Source organism: Momordica charantia (genome assembly GCF_013281855.1).
Source record: "Momordica charantia cultivar OHB3-1 chromosome 7 unlocalized genomic scaffold, Mcharantia_2.0 BLBB01000007.1, whole genome shotgun sequence".
NCBI lineage: Eukaryota > Viridiplantae > Streptophyta > Magnoliopsida > Cucurbitales > Cucurbitaceae > Momordica > Momordica charantia.
This window is the reverse complement of record NW_028275165.1, coordinates 15,849,543-15,866,764: the sequence shown is the minus strand read 5'-3', so window position 1 is coordinate 15,866,764 and position 17,222 is coordinate 15,849,543. Positions and strand designations below refer to the sequence as shown.

Genomic DNA, 17,222 nt, shown 5'->3' with positions numbered 1-17,222 from the left:
ACATTTAAAATCGAGAAGTACAAGTCAAAATCGAAAAGGTTTATTAAATTGAAGGAATTGAATTGGTTTAATCATATTAGATAATTAGTATTGATCAGTTTGGGATGATATAAATTTGAAATTAAAAATTGTTCCATTTAACTTATAAATTTTCATTGATTTTTATTCTAGATTAAAATACTTATCTTGAGTTCTGCATTTTTAATTTTGGTTTATTTTAGTTATTATAGTTTCAAAATATTCGTTTTAATCTTTGTACTTTTAAAAAATAACCATTTTGAGTCTTTAATTTTTTTCATAATCTAATTTTTTCTATCACAATTTTAACACCGCGCTACACTCAATAAATTTTTGTTGAAATTTAATCATGATTTTTTATAAAACGGTTTTCGTTAGGCGTAGAATTTGTATAATATATTTAAAAATATGAATCAAACCAAAATGAACTAGAAGACCAAAATACTATTTTACCCCTTACTGGAAGAGAAAAGAACCAAAATCGGTTTGTATAATCAAATTATGACAGAAAAACTTATCAAAAAAAAAAAAAAAAAAACCATAAACAAATGGGGCAAAGTATCAAATGTAGGACAAATAGTTCCACATGGCAGATCATTGTAAGAATCCCTTAGTGAATGTTCCAAATTGGTCTTCTTTTACGAAAAAAAAATATCAAAGAATAGTCAGAAATTAAATGCAGATAGAGAGAAATCAGATTTATTTATTTATTTAATTACATATTTGACCAAAGTGAATTTTATATCACAAAACACTGTAATACTTCAACCAGTCAAGTCGTTGCTACTTCGAACCTAGCTCCAATCTAAATGTTGTAACGTCAATTTTTACTCCCACTGATTGTACTACTACAAAAGTAAAAAGTCAAGTCGTTACTTATTTTTAAGGTTGAAGGTTCGAATACTTCCAATATTTTTTAACTAAAAAAAGGTATCATACCAACTTGAACATAATTCAAACGAGATGCAAGTAGCAATTAAATTGTTACATCGTTTTTTCTACATGTCAATTAACTGTCAACTCAATGTTACCCATTACTATTATTCCCTTAGCCTCAGAGGGAAAGATCTTGCTTCTTAATCATTTGATTTTTGGCCTTGTGTTTATGAAAATTTAGTTTAAACTAATTCTTTATTTTTCATGTTATCTACCTTTCAAACAACTATTTTTAAATCAAGTATAAGAAAAATAGTTCTCAAAAAGACTTGTTTCTTATTTTTCATATTTAGCAAAGAGTTCAATTATGCCTAATAAGAAAGGAGAAAAGAATATTAAAGAAAAAGTCAAAGTAACATTTAAAAATAGAAAACTAAAAATGAAATTAGACTTAATTTTTTAGTAAGGACGAAAATTCAAACTCACAACTAAGTTATTGTTGAACTACGCTCACTTTGACCTTAAAATTTTTCTTTCCACCAAAGTAAACCGCATTTATGTGTATTCATGGATTCAACAATAAGATAAAAGATAAATTGACATTTCTACAGCATCGCAAAGTAAATCCATATATATATATATCAACATAATAAGGTTAAAAAACACATCTGGTCTATATACTTTTGCTAAAGTAACGATTTAGTCTCTAAACTCCCTAAAATTTAGTACGTAACAATTTAGTATTTATAGTTTAAATTTTCTTAATAATTTAGTCCCTACTGTAAACATTTTTTGTCAAAATTAAGTATCATTTTTTATCTTATAACGATTTAGTCTTTGTAATTTGTAAAAGTATTTGATCCTTCATCGATTAATCGATCTAAATGTATAAGAAGTTTAACAAAATTTTTCCCAATAGAGACTAAATTGTTACAAATTTATAATTAATGTGACTAAATTGTCACCTACTATAATTTGAGGATCAAATTATTACAAATTTGAAAGTACAGTGACTAAATCGTTACAAGCAAAAGTTCAAGGACTAAATTGTGAAAGTACATGTCCAAAGGTTAAACCCATATTAATATAAAGGATAAAAAACACTCTTGATCCCTTGACATTCGTTGAAATAACAATTTAATGCATGAACTTTAGTTTGTAACAATTTAGTCCACTTTCAAATTGGTAATAATTAGTCATTGAATTTTACTATGTAACAATTTAGTCATTGTAATTTAAAGTTGGAAACAACTTAGCATTTATCGTGAAATTTTTTTTTGTTAAGTTTCTTATATATATATAGATTGATAAATTAAAGAGGGACCAAAATATGTTTATAAATTAGAAAGATTAATATGATAAAATTTGACACTTAATTTTAATAAAATTTTTTACGATAGTAACTAAATTGTTACAAATTTTAAACTATAGAGATTAAATTGTTGCCGGTTAAACTTGGACTACATTTATTATTGCAGTGAGAATACAGGACGAAATGTGGTTTTTAACCTAATATAAACATAATATTAATTTATTAGTTTCATAATGATCCCATTTTATATATTTCCATCCTTGTTTATATAGCTCTGTTTTGTGTGGAAGAAGTCGATTTCCATGGCGGAATTGCTCTGTTTTCTCGAAGTGGGTCTCTCTTTTTCGATCGAATAAAGGCAACCAAGTTGTCGGCCGGCCGATTTCTCTGCCTCGAACTTCCATTGTCGTGGTCCTAAAGTTGCAGAGCAACTTCTCTCTCTCTCTATCTTTCAAAAAAGAAAAAAGATTTCAGAGGAGAGAGAAAGAAAAGAAAAGAAAAGAAAAATCAGAGCAAAGCAACAAAGAAAGGAGGGAATAGCAATTCAAAACCTCTTCTTCTTCAAATTCAAAAAATCTCATCCTCTTTTAAAGCTCCTCCTCCGACCATTTTTCAAATCCACAGAGTTTTGAGAATTTTTTGATGCGAAAATGGAGAAATTTCCCATCTCTGAGGGAAATTTTCGTCTGGGTTTTCTTCGCCCTTCGTCTTCTTCCGTGGATCTGAACGATCAATCCATGATTTCTGAAGCTTCCGGCCAGTCGCCGGCGAGCGGCTACTCTTTCCCCTACTGCAGAACAAGCTCCGACGCCTCTGCTTTCTCCGACCCCACCGACGACAGCAGCTTCTGCACTGAGCCTTCTCCGGCGCCGGCTCCGACCGGGCGGGGGACGAGAAAGTATAAACTCGCCGGCCAAGACAAGCTCGACGATCATGACGCCATGGATTCCGGTGAGTTTGGTGGGTGGGAAGGTTTTTTAGATTTCATTTTATGTTGAATTACAAATTTAACCCTAAACGAAGGAGATTCGAACTCACAACTTATCAGTTAGAGGTGTACTTATATAAATTATTGCTGAGTTATGCCTACTTTGACTTTAATAACCATTGTTTCTTGTTTCTATTCCCAATTTATCTCAAAACATAAAGGAAAAGATTGTTTATAACATTACCAAAAGGTCTTTAAGTTATTATTTAAAGACCAATTTTATTGAATATATTGAAAAAGCGACGATTTGACAACTCATTCCAAAAAATATATTTATTTTTACATTTTTTTTAATTATCAAATATTTAATAGTACTTCAAAACCAAATTTTTTTTTTAACCTATTTATTAGACTCACGAAGTGTCTAATAAATCTAGATACTTAAAAAATGGTTAAATAAATTAACGACCGATGGACACAAGATTAAAAAGTAAACCAAACGTGTGTTTTGTTGTTGTTGGCAGAAGTAGAGATGATGAAGGAGAGATTTGCGAAGCTTCTGCTGGGAGAAGACATGTCAGGGAGTGGAAAAGGGGTGTGTACGGCAGTTACAATCTCCAACGCCATTACTAATCTTTACGGTGACCGTCGAATTCTCTTCTTTTTCCTTTTCTTTTCTCTAATTAGGAATAGGAGTTTTTCTCCATTATACTCGAAAGTACTTGCATCCGTCCTAGAATTCGAACTTAGAAAATATCAATAGCTCATCAGAAGATTTGAATTTGAGAAACTTCAAATCCTTGTGAGACTGCAGTAGTGACGTCGCGATCAAAATTCTTCTTCTAACATTTGTTCGTATATTTCTCTATGTTTTTTTAACGCTTAATTTGTTTGTTTGATGGAATCAGCGACGGTGTTTGGTCAGAATCTGAAGCTGGAGCCGCTGCCGGCGGAGAAGAAGGCGATGTGGAAGAGAGAGATGGCTTGTTTGTTGTCTGTTTGTGATTACATTGTCGAGTTCTTCACTGAATCTCAGACTTTGCAAGATGGAACTGCTCTTGAGGTCAACTTTTTCTTTGTTCTAATTCAAACATTTTTCTCGTTTCGCTTTGAAACTAGACGGTTAAATATATGTTTTAATTCTGATGTTAGTCGATTTTGTTTAAAATGCTTCAATTTTGTCACTTGTGTTTTACTTTTGTTCGAGTATGCTCTTTCTAGATATTAAAATTAGCTAATGATGAGCTTATATAGTAGTAGTGGGTGAATTGGGGAATTAAAAGAAAGAAGTAACCAAATTAGTAGTAGTGGGTCGTCTGTATAATGTAAAGAGTGGACCGATAACCGACTATAGAAAAAGAAGAAAAAGGAAACAATTATGAAAGCAACAACATGAAACTATTTCCAAGCAGCCTTGGTTTGTTGTACTTATTTTATTTTCCCTATACTCATTTTCATTTTTCACAAAGTTAATTATGATGGTGTTTTCAGGTGATGAACAGCAGGGCAAGATCAGACATATACATTAATCTTCCAGCATTACAAAAGCTTGACATGATGCTCTTGGTAAAGATCACTAACATCTTCATCATGTTTCAAAAAAGACATCAAGATTGAATCTTGTTTGTACATTCGGCAGGACATCTTGGATCGTTTTCACAACACTGAGTTCTGGTACGCGGAGAAAGGAAGCATGTCGTCGAACTCGACTCGTTCAAGGTCTGGCTCGTTTCGGGGGCTCCCGCTGGGAAAGGAGGAGAAATGGTGGCTGCCAGTCCCCTGTGTTCCTTCATGCGGTCTGTCGGAGAAGTCGCGAAAACAGCTCCGAAATAGCCGCGATTGTGCGAGCCAAATCCACAAAGCTGCCATGGCAATCAACAGCACTATTCTTGCTGAGATGGAAATTCCCGAGTCATACGTCGACACTCTTCCAAAGGTTAGTCCCCTCGGCTCTAACCATCATAATAGCCAATATAAGAGGAGACATCATATTTTAGTTTTCTAATTACTCGAGATGAGTGTGAGACAATATCCATATATATTTTCTTCAGAGTGGCAAGGCGAGTATAGGCGATACTATATACCGCTACATGTATAGTGCAGACAAGTTCTCGCCCGAACATCTGCTCGATTGCCTGCACATAACATCGGAACACGAAGCGCTCGAACTTGCAGACCGGATCGAAGCTTCGATGTATACGTGGAGAAGGAAAGCATGTCTAAGCCACTCAAAATCTTCATGGGAATTGGTAAAAGATCTAATGGCTGAAACTGAGAAGGGTGACAAGAACACTATTTTGGCAGAAAGAGCTGAGACCTTGCTCTTGTCCTTGAAACAAAGGTTCCCTGAACTTTCTCAAACAACCTTAGACACTTCAAAGATTCAATACAACAGGGTAAGTTTAATTCATGGAATCTCCTCTATTTTTTTTGGGTTAAATTACAATTTTAGCCTCTGAAGTTTCAAGATTGTGTCTTCAATCGTATCTATTAGATCCCTAGATTTTAAAAGTATCTAATAAATCGTCTACAAACTTCCACGTTTGTGTCAAATAGGTCCCTAACTTATCACAGACCTATTAAAAACAAAATTGAAAGGTCGGAGTCCTAGCGGACCTATTAAACAAGAAATTTAGGAACTCGTTAGTCATTGTTTAAAGTTTAAGGACTTGTTAGATACGAAACTAAAGTTCAGGTACTAAATGATACTTTTTTTTGATGTTGTAGGATGTGGGACAAGCAGTGTTGGAAAGTTACTCAAGAGTATTGGAAGGTTTGGCATTCAACCTAGTTGCTTGGATTGAAGATGTTCTTTTTGCCGATAGATCTTTAAGAAACCAAGACTAGGAACTTTCTATGATACCAAGAAAAAAGAAATATAGAGTTTATGAGATTTAGAATTGGCTTTTTTCCTTCTTGTTTCAACTTTTAGAATGTAGATGAAAGTGAATAAGATCTTGCTTCTAATGCTTAGTTGGGTAGGAATTTTTTTTTTTTAAAGTTTTTTATTTGTATATGTGGTTATAAATTGTATAAAAATGTCGTGGTTGAGACAATGGATCCTCCATATTTGTGAATTATCGTTTTTGGACTCTATTTACGTTTGAAACAAAAAGGTGAAAAATTTACTAATGAAATTGAACAAACACTCAACCCAAATCTTTTGAATATCGCCATGGTTTATTCACACTAATCAATTAGTCAATTAGTTACTATTGGGTTTGGAGTAGAAAACTTATAGAAAATATTTTCTTCATTATCTACCATGTGGAAGAGAATATTTATATAATTCTCAATATATACAAAAGTATACTATAATTAAGGAAGATATACCAAATATCATAAAGCTAAAGATATATTTTCGATATATTTTCTATATATAGGTGAAAAACTTACTAATGAAATGGTAAAAAACAAAAAACGAAATGATTATCAAATGACACTTAAGCTATTTAATTTAGTTTTAAAAAGGTGTTGATTTTACTATTTATTCAAATTTAGAAGTTATATGAAATTAAAAATTTTAAGTCATTGACTTTAACTAAAGCATGTAGGTAAATTTGACTTAAGTTTGTTCACTTTTGTTTTTGTTTTCTTTTTAATCTTTTGATTTCTAACTTGAAATTGTTTTAGGAATTTGAGTTCCATTTTTACTCATACATTATGTTTATTTAGTTAATTTTTATTTTAAGCTTTATAATTTTGTCTGATTGATCCTAAACTTGAATAAGCAGCGAAAGTATTTAAAAAAAATAGTGAAATATTATCTCGTCAAAATTTTTAAATTAGAAAAAATTGTCATTAAGTAACCAAAACTCAACTCTAAAAGCCATCGGACACGGCATAATCAAAATAATCAACACCCACAAAAATAGTCTCATTTACAATAATTACACACGAATCTTTTTTTAAAAAAATTAACTAATTGATAGACCAAGATTCATTACCTCAGTCTTAACAATTATTACAAAGCCAACGCTCTAGGTGGTCGAGCCGACCTTGTCTTCTTTTGGTCTTGTTCTCGTTTTTCGGTCGAACCGACCTGAAATTGCTCTGCTCAGCCTCATTCTTCGACACATTCCACGACAACCTGCCGCATTTCACGATAACCTTAAAGTGCCGTTAGAGCCATGTCCATGTCGGAAGTCCTATCATAGAGCTCATCTATAAATAGAGACCACCTGCCTCTATCCCGGGTACGCGAACATTGTATTCTCTCTCGAATATAGGTCCGCTACTTCCTGACTTGGGCGTCGGAGTGTCTTCTGTTTTGCAGGTCCCTTGCTTAGCTAGATTTCAGCTAATCCTCTAGGCCATCTTCCATCCAAGCTGAGGTTTGCAGGCTTGAGTCATTTTTGTGATCAAATATTGTTTAAATATTGTATTGGTCGATGTCTTTTTGGCTTCGGTTTATTTTGTTCATTGTATTTTAAAATGTTCATTTTAATCTTATACTTTCAACTTTTGTTTATTTTTAGTCCATGTACCTTTTAAGTGTTCGTTGGTCCCCTAAAAAGAAACAATTTTGGTCACTTTTTGGTAAAATTTTAACACAAAATTCATATACAATGAAAATACTCTAATATAAATTTGTGACTATGTTTCAAGAAATTTAATGAGTGAAGTGTCGTACAAAATTTGTGATAGAAAAAAATTAGATAAAAATGAAATTAAAGGGACCAAAATAGTCCGTTTCTAAAAATACATAGATCAAAATGAACACTTCAAAAAGTACACTACGTTTTAAAAGTACAGGGACCAAAATGAACGAAAGTTGAAATACGAAAAATGAAAATAATATTTAAATAATTTATTTTAAATCTGAAATTATTGAGAACTTAATAGACATACATAACACGGCATATCTTAAATGCCAAACTTCTTGAGTTGAAACATTGCATTGGGTCCAATGAACCCATTTAGAAAAGTCCTTTGTATTAATTGATTCATTCAATACATGTACTTGATTAAATATTTACCCTAATTTTGTTCTTTATAAGTTAACAATCTTGAATTTGAATTGGATGATTGAAAAATAATTTGAGGTTGAATATTGTGCAATTTATTGGTTGGTTGATTAATTTGCTAATTTAGCTTCAAAGGGATTGAGAAAAATTAAATTCATCTTTGAAATTTTAACGTCAGAATCCACTCATCGAGTATAATAATAAAATTAAATACATATTTTAGATGCTGATATTTGAGTGTTTCTTCATTTTAATTTCTATTTCTCGTTTCAATTTAGTCTCTTATATTTTTACATTTTCTAATTTTCACTTATTTGTAAATATTAAAATTGGTTGATAATAAATATATATTTAGAAAATTTAGGGGAAGAATTATACTAAGGAAAGTTTATAACACCTATTCAAATTTCTAAAAAGTTAAACATAAACTTTTGACTTTTCTTATAACTTTGAATGGAATTTTTTTAGGCTTTAGAGACTAAATTAAAAAGAAAAAAAAAAAGAAAAAACCTCAAATGTTAGGATCTAAAAGTAAATATTTGGCCCGAATCTGCCAATCCATACTTATTTACTTTTTAACTTGATAATAGCTCAATTACGTATATTTTCAATAAAAATGTCGGAGTTTTAAATTCTTACCCCACATATTAGTTAAACTATATATATACCTACTATTTTTTAGGTTAAAAATACATTTGGTTTATGTGCTTTCATTGAAGTAACGATTTAGTCATTGAACTTTAGTTTGTACTCATTTAATATCTTACTTTTGAATGAGCAACAATTTAACCTTTGAACTAGTTTCTATAGTTTAAAATTTGTACCAATTTAATCACGAACATTAAAAATCTCATCAAAATTCCTTTGAAAAAAAAACAAAAAGAAATCATCAAAATTGAGTAGCAATTTCTATCATATAATAATCCAGTTTTTGTATAAACACATTTAGTCTCTCGTCAATTTATCACCTAAAATCTTAGCAAAAACTTTTATGATATAAACTAGTTCGTTACGAACTAAAAATAATAGGGACTAAATATTAGTTTGTTGAATTAAATTGTTATAAATTTAAATTCACCGCTAAATGGTTATTTATGTTTTTTATCCTTATTTTATATAGGGAAATTGAAGTGGATGGCTAAATAATTCTCTTTTATATATAATTCTCATTTTGAAGCCCAGCCCAATCTCAACTTTCGTTCTCAAGCCCAGCCCAGTCTCAACTCTCTAATTCTCTCAAGTCTTGTACAGTGACGTCGCTCTCTTCTCTCTGCGTTCACTCGTTCTCAACCCCATCGCCGCCGGTCCGACGTCACCGTTCACCGTTCAACGTTCAGCCGTAAGCTTGCCCAATTCGATTCAAAGGGGCAAAAGATCTTCCAAATCGAGAAACCCTATGAAGTAGCCGCCCCGCTGTTGGCGACGTTTCATCGAAGATCCTCGCGTGGGTTTCGCAGAATCGCCGTCCAAAAGTTACTGCCACAACCCCAATGAGCAACATGAAGACGCCGCAGAAATCTCAACCTCCTGAAATTCTTAAGTTGAATACTGCATTGAAAATGGTAATCCATTAATATTTCCCCTTCCTCATGTTCTTGGCCTCGGTTTAAGTCACTTCGTCGTGGCTCTGAAATTTGTTTCTCATTCGCTATTGGATATGGTATATACATGGTTCTGCTGCTACGACTGTTTTACACCTTGATTTACCCTAATTTGGTCTGCTCAATGTTTTGTTAGGTTTTCTGTTACTTGCCCATTAGATTGGATAGTATTCTCCTTTTTTTTTTTCAGTTTTCTGTTGATAGAAACACAAAATTTTGATAGAGGATGAGATGCCCTTTTGTGGAGTGAACTAGAATTTAACACTCTAAATTAGTTGTTTTGCAACATGGATAAATGCTAGTGGTTTTGAAAGTATCTCACATTTAAAGTTAAATACTGAGACTTCCTATGAAGAATTAGAACTTGCATTCTCTAGGAAAGAAGAATGTTCTGTGGAAGTGCAAATTACAAGGATTGGATGAGAAATTCATTCAAAAGAAAAATGATATCCTCAGACTTGTCTTCAAATGATTTTCATCTGTTACCACAAAATAAGCCAGAAATTTTCCAATACTGCATTATGTCATTACATTTCTTCTATGGAAGCATTCCCTCCATAAATAATCCCATCATTATTGGGAAAAGAAGAAAAGAAAATGTTGGAGATTTCTAAGATGGTATCAAGGTAGATGTGGGGTAAATTCAGAGATGCACTCCCCATTCCTAACCTCGCGAAGACTTTTAATCTTCTTTCGAACCCCGTTCCCTGATTTGTAGAATTAAGTCAGGGACGAAGAAAGTGAAACTATGTTAAGGATTTGTAGAATCACATGTTGTATATAAAGTGTTGTTCTGATATTTCACAAACTGACAATCCATCTTATGTGCAGGCAGAGCAGTGGCTTAACAATATGACACCAATTGGTAATGACGAGCCAACTGTTGTAGAACCTGAGAATCGGCCTCCTAGGTCAGTATACAACTATCTGTGATGAACGTCTTTTTAGTATGAGGCAGGAGAATTGAACCTTCAACTTTAAGGAAGATAATTGGTAACTTATCTACCAAGCTCTGCCCGAATTGATATCTTAACCTTGGACTTGTTTCGCCAGACTTGGACTTGGAGCCAAAGTATCACGCCAATTCAGAAGTGGACCTTCTAATGACCCGCTTGACAGAAAATTATATGCCAAATTGGATGCTGGGAAAAGGCAAGCTGCTAGAAAGACAAAGGAGGATACCCTGATACTCAACAATGAAGATGACGAGGATGATGATGAAGAAGAGAGTAGAACTGCCATGTTCGATAAGAAGCGGGCAGCAACTCCGGTAGCTATGCCTCCTTTTCGGTCCAAGAAAAAACAGAGGTAGCTTACCTTTGCATATAGACTGTTGTGTTGCATCTTTTCTGGTTTTCCCTTGTATTATATAGATACTGGAACTACTGAAATAGGAGGCTGTATCTTTTCAACCACAGGTTAAAAGGGTAGAGGGGCTAATTGTGATTGCTTTATTCGAATTGGTGTTTTTTTGTTCTTGGGTGTTCTCATATATTTTTCTTCTAATTATTAGCATCGAGGCTAATGAAAAAGTGACGGGACTTGAATGGGTTCAAATTGTGTGATGACCACTTACCTCGAAAATCTTAAAGTGACAGCTCTTAGCTTTTGAAAATAGGGTGTACTCAGTTGTAAGTTAAGTGGTTGTTCCATGAGATCAATTGAAGTTTATGCAAGGTAGCCACAAATTTATTGTTATATTATATATCAATATGTAATCTCTTTTAATTCTGTAGGTAGTCTCTATAAAATTCCTATTTTTTTAGTACAATATCTATAAAATCCCTATTAATAATAGGAATGAGAAAATAATTAATGAGCTACTCCAAAGTCCAAATACAGTGCATAATTACAGAATGTATTTGAAATTTCAAATGGAACTTTAATATATTCATTAAGATAATTCCTTTCCTACAACGCTCATTTGGTTCATAAGCTAAACTTTATATTGGATAATCGATTTATTTTTAATTGTTTGATTTTGTAGTCAGATTAAAAAAAAAAAAAAATTGGCTGGATCGGGATTCAGACATTTTTAAGGTATTGTATGTTTTTTAGCTGAATCTTTTTATTTGGTGAATTATCACTTAAAAAGGATTTGGTTGATAACTATTTTAATTTTTGTCATTTGTTTTTAAAAGTTAAGCTTATAAAAATGATTATTTCTTTGTTTCATTATCTACTTCTTTTTGTCCAAATCTAAGCGAATTTTGAGAACTACAAAATTTTGTTTTTAAAAACAGATATTTTTTTTTAAAATTTGGCTAATAAATCAGATATTCTAAAAATTGTGAGAAAAAACAAATAAATTTTAAATAATTTTCTTATTTATTTTAAAAATTTATTAATTTTGTGATGAAAAGGAAGCTTTTAAGATCAAGATTTAAAGTTATGGGTAAGAGATGAAACTTTTCCAAATAATTATTTATTATATAAAATTTTTACTTTTATGTGATCTTCAATTCATAAAAATGAAAAGTAATTGATGATTAAATAATTAAAAATTGTTAAATTACCAATTTGATCTCTATAATTTGAGTTTAGTCTTAATTTGGTCTGTATGATTAAAAAAATTTAATGTTTAAAGTTTTTAATTTGATTCTTATTATTTGGTTAAAACACGTAAATTTTCATTATTCTAAGTTACTATATATTGAATACATGATATATATGATATATTTTCTATTTATATGACAATAAATAAAACCCAAACATAAGCTTAACTCGGTGATTAAGTCATCTTGTTCATCGGAGATTCAATCCACTATCCACATATTTGTTGCACTAAAAAAAAGGCTTATATATTATATATTTATACACATATATATAAAATGATGTTGGCATGTTGACTTTTTCTTAGTACAACAATAGAGGATGAACAATCTTTAGTCGAGATTAAATATCTTAACCACTTGAGTTGTAATCAAGTTGTCACGAAAATTGTCAGAACGAGTATAGTTCAACGGTAATTGACATATTCTCCAACCAAGACGTTGTGAGTTCGATCCCCTCGATATGAGTTTACTTTATAGATAATGACATACGCAAGAAGATCCTAGAAGTCAGTAGTCATATTTTAATGTCTATGGCTTTTTTAGATTATTTTAACGTATATGATTAGCAACTTGTTTGGTTACTGTATTTTAAAATTATATAAACAGTCATATTTATTTGCCCTGAAACACACAAATCGAGCAGTAAATATATCACGGGCTCAGGATGTTTAATGATTGATGGAAAATCAAAACCAACATATGTTCCTAATCGCCTTTGAGGTCCCATCTTAGTACGTTGTGGTGGAGCAATGGAAACGTATACTGCACATCCGAAAATTCTTGGGAAATATTCGGCTCTTGACCATAAGCTAATTGTAATGGAGAATATTTATGATAGACTGTTGGCCTAATACGTGCAAGTGATGTTGCATGTAAAATAACATATCCCCATACAGATGTAGGAAGCTTAACTCTCATAAGCATTGGTCAAGCAATTAACTGCAGTCATTTTATAAATGATTCAGCTAAACCATTTTGTGTATGAACATGAGGTACAAGATGTTCAACCTTATCCCAATTGCCATACAATAATTGTTAAATGATTGAGATGTAAATTCACTAGCATTATCAAGACGAATGTTCTTAATTGTATAATCAGAAAATTGTGTTCGTAACTTAATTATCTGAGCAAGTAATCTTGCAAATATAAGATTTCGACTTGATAATAAACATACATGTGACCTTCTACTCGATGCATCTATTAACACCATAAAATATCTAAAAGGTCCACTTGATGGATGAATAGGTCCACATATATCACCATGAATTCATTCTAAAAATGTAGGTGATTATGTTCCCACTTTAGTTGGTGATGGTTTAATGATTAATTTACCATGAGAGCAATCATCACATGATAATTCATTAGATTGAAAAATTTTCTGGTTTTTCAATGGATGTACATGTGAATTCTCAATAATTCTTCTCATCATTATGGACTATGGATGACCCAATCGGTCATGCCAAATAGTAAATATATTTGGATTCATAAACTTCAAGTTCATTATTGCATATGTTTCAATTACTCGTATATGAGTATAATATAATCCAAAAGATAAGCAGGTAGCTTTTCCAGTATATGTTTGCCATGTGAGACAATAGATATAATATAGAGATATTCTATATTATTCTAATTAATCAGTTTCAATAGGATAACCATTGCAACGTATATCTTTAAAACTCAATAGATTTTTTTTTGATTGACTAGAGAATAATGCATTGCCAATTGTAAACTTTGTTCCTCTAGGCAAAATAATATATGCTTTTCCAAAACCTTCAATCAAGTTTGCAGAACCTGATAAATATTTTTTACTTTTTAGTATTGTTGCGTAGTTGCACTATCTGCCAAACATAAATCTTCATTACTCATTTTCAAGTCATCCAATATATGAAAATTGTTCATGCTTCATCATTAAACAAAATAATTATAATAAGAAGAGAAGAAAAAAAACTTGAAATACAAAAAGACAACCTTAGGTTAAAAAACATTAATTTGGGATGTTTTCAAAATCAAAGGAAACACTTGCTATCCATCCATTGTGCCAATTTGTTCTCCAGGAGTTTCAAGAAAATCTGTTACATTCAAATTTGTTATGTTGACAGGATCAAATATATCACCATGCAAGATTTGCCTCCACATTTTTTCCCTTTTCTTTTAAGGAAGCCTGATAGAAATCCACCAAGTGTTTCGACGTATGACAAATACATGCCCAATGACCAGTCATTTCGCATCGAAAACATTTGTGTTCAACATTTTTAGTATTCTGATCCAGTGGAGCTTTTCCTTTATGATCATTACTTTGTGTGGTTCTTTTGAAATTTGGATGATTATAATGACCACCACGAAAAGAATGATTATTTCTTCCTCTACCGCAGTAACGCCCTTGACCATAGCCTCGACCTCGACCACGATTATTAAAATTCACAACATTTGTTTCAGGGAACGGTGTTGCTCCCGTTGGTCAAGATTCATGTTTTTCATCAACAACTCATTATTTTGCTCAGCAACAAGAAGATATGATATAAGCTCAGAATATTTCTTAAAACCTTTCTTTCGATATTGTTGTTGCAAGAGCATATTCGAGACATGAAAGGTAGAGAATGTCTTCTCGAGCATATCTCCATTAGTAATTTTTTCTCCGCATAACTTCAATTTCGAACTGATTTAAAATAATGCAGAATTATAATGACTTACTGATTTAAAATCCTGGAGCCTCAAGTGCATCCATTCATATCGAGCTTGAGGAAGAATAATTGTTTTCTGATGATCATATCTCTCTTTTAAATTTTGTCATAATACACGAAGATCTTTTAGTGTCAGATATTCCATCCTCAATCCCTCGTGACCTTATCTTGACTCGTCGTTGTATTTTCTTCTTTAATGGTTTCTCCCAGATTCATAGCATCGAAATGAATTTCACCATCCAGTACCCATGACAAATAATTATTGTCATTGATGTCAAGGGCAGTAAAGTCTAATTTGGTGAGATTTGTCATGGTAACACTATCACAAAAAAAAATCTATATATTAGAAATTTGATATATACTAAACATGAAAATAAAAGGAAAATCAAATAACCTACCTTTAGGACCTACTTTAGAGGGAAAAATGGCAGAGAGTCATGCTGATAACGTCTTATAAAATTATAGAGCAAAATGAGGCACCACGAGTCACGAACAACGAGGAAATACGAGATTTAAACAAAGTATAAAATTAAAATCTAAATTTGGAATTTGAGAATTAAAAACACAATTTTCAACCTAAATTTCCACCGAAATCCACTAAATTTTTCATTTCCAATTTATCCATGAATTGCCATTATCGGCAATTTGTACAACCATGAGATGTTACATATAAATACTAATAATAGGTAGAAAAAAGACACATGATATTGAGAATTAAACACATGGATAAGAGTCTACTTGAAACTTAGACACACTAAGCAAATGAAAGAAATTGACACATGGGTTAGGGTTATTTAGGCATCCCATATTTCGACGCCTAAGGTTGGACATCTAATTTTGGATAATATTCATAATAGAAAGTGATTTAAATAAAAATAATTATACAATTTATGTTGCAATAAAAATAATTCTTGTTAATTGAAAATACAGTTATAATATTATAGATTTGCAAATATAACAATAAAAACGAAAAAAAAAATTAGATCAAACTCTCTCATAAAAAGAATAAAATAATCTTAAAATTTCTATTAGTCTGTCGATGATAGGACGTATATGAGCAAAGATATCTATCTCTGATAGACCATATCAGTCGCAGCTATCTATCAGTGATATAGCCCTATCATTAAGAGATTGATGTGAATGAGGGATATATAAGGATAAAAAGAGAATGGTATAAAAATGTCTAAATACAAAAATTAAAAAGATTGTTATATTTACAAAATCATAATCCTATTTATATTTGTAAATATGGCAATGCGATTTACAACCTATTAATTTTTCCTTTATTTTTCTTGAATCCTCCATTCATCTCATTTTGTTTGATTGTCATCCTTAATTTAACTTCAATTATGAGTTAAAGTTTTTTTTTTCCTCTTTCTTAATTAGTACTAACATATGCGTAGGGTGTATTTGAATCTTCGATTGGACGAAAAAAAAAAGTAGTCCTATGAGATAGCTTAGGTGGCTTGGGACTTCAAGAAATATCTTCGAAGTATTGGATTCAAGTCACATGGTATGTTGACAAAAAAGTCAAAGGGTCTCTATATAATCAAAAAAAAAAAGATGTCTTAATCGTATTAAAACTCGAAGAAAGTTTAAATAATAATTTCGACAAACATGTAGAGCTCTCAATATTAAATGATATAGAAAATGATAATTGAAATATCAATTAAAAATATCCACATTGACAAGTATGTTTAGAAAAATTATGAAAATCAAATATTGCCTAAAACTTTTATACTCATTTTATTTGATCTCAAGACTTTCAAATATTCTATCATTGTTCTTAAATTTTCAATTACTAGCATTTAACATTTTAAATAAATTATTTAACAAAGACTTGAAATGAACCCATCTTTTGTTCATTTAAATGACTAAATATATGTCAACCATCTTACTCATTTAAAGTTTTGGTTGAATCATTCATCCCTATATTTATTATATTAAAAAAATAAATATATATCACCAATATGTTTGAAGTCATGAGTTGGATGTATTAAACATTTTTAAAGTTTTTAAAGTTAATAGACTTAATAGGCACATAATTTAAAAGTTAAGGATCTACCAGAAATTTTTTAAAGTTTAAAGACCTATTAAATAAGAATTTGCTGAAACTAAATTTTTCAATTTTGTGTATAGTTTGTTGTTGACCTATTAGATATTTCTTCAGTTAATTTGTGCCTAATAAATCATCCCCCTAAATATAATGGTAAGTTTAAATAGTACTAGACACTTTAAAGTTTAGAAATTTGTTCTTGTAAAAAAAAGGTTTAGAAATTTGTT

At 31.2% G+C, this 17,222-nt stretch overlaps 2 protein-coding genes across 2 annotated transcripts; both read left to right on the top strand.

Annotated features, from left to right (window-relative positions):
* Positions 1-2,451: 2,451 nt before the first annotated feature.
* On the top strand, positions 2,452-6,211 carry LOC111024337 (rop guanine nucleotide exchange factor 3). The gene is made up of 7 exons (XM_022301986.2): positions 2,452-3,157; positions 3,659-3,775; positions 4,043-4,197; positions 4,626-4,700; positions 4,774-5,070; positions 5,186-5,530; positions 5,862-6,211. The coding sequence occupies exons 1-7, from the start codon at positions 2,857-2,859 to the stop codon at positions 5,979-5,981; spliced, it is 1,410 nt and encodes a 469-aa protein (XP_022157678.1). The 5' UTR covers positions 2,452-2,856; the 3' UTR covers positions 5,982-6,211.
* Positions 6,212-9,313: 3,102 nt separating this feature from the next.
* LOC111024338 (uncharacterized) lies at positions 9,314-11,156 on the top strand. The gene is made up of 3 exons (XM_022301987.2): positions 9,314-9,663; positions 10,534-10,613; positions 10,756-11,156. Exons 1-3 carry the CDS (start codon positions 9,592-9,594, stop codon positions 11,012-11,014), a joined length of 411 nt encoding a protein of 136 aa, XP_022157679.1. The 5' UTR covers positions 9,314-9,591; the 3' UTR covers positions 11,015-11,156.
* Positions 11,157-17,222: the final 6,066 nt, after the last annotated feature.

What these genes read in the sequence shown, in the direction of transcription:
- LOC111024337 (XM_022301986.2), top strand. Translation starts at nt 2,857, where the DNA reads ATGGAGAAATTTCCCATCTCTGAGGGAAATTTTCGTCTGGGTTTTCTT. An exon ending in AAGATGGAACTGCTCTTGAG is followed by an intron (nt 4,198 to 4,625) that starts GTCAACTTTTTC and finishes TGGTGTTTTCAG; the next exon opens with GTGATGAACAGCAGGGCAAG. An exon ending in CAAAGATTCAATACAACAGG is followed by an intron (nt 5,531 to 5,861) that starts GTAAGTTTAATT and finishes TTGATGTTGTAG; the next exon opens with GATGTGGGACAAGCAGTGTT.
- LOC111024338 (XM_022301987.2), top strand. Translation starts at nt 9,592, where the DNA reads ATGAGCAACATGAAGACGCCGCAGAAATCTCAACCTCCTGAAATTCTT. An exon ending in TGAATACTGCATTGAAAATG is followed by an intron (nt 9,664 to 10,533) that starts GTAATCCATTAA and finishes TCTTATGTGCAG; the next exon opens with GCAGAGCAGTGGCTTAACAA. An exon ending in CCTGAGAATCGGCCTCCTAG is followed by an intron (nt 10,614 to 10,755) that starts GTCAGTATACAA and finishes TTGTTTCGCCAG; the next exon opens with ACTTGGACTTGGAGCCAAAG.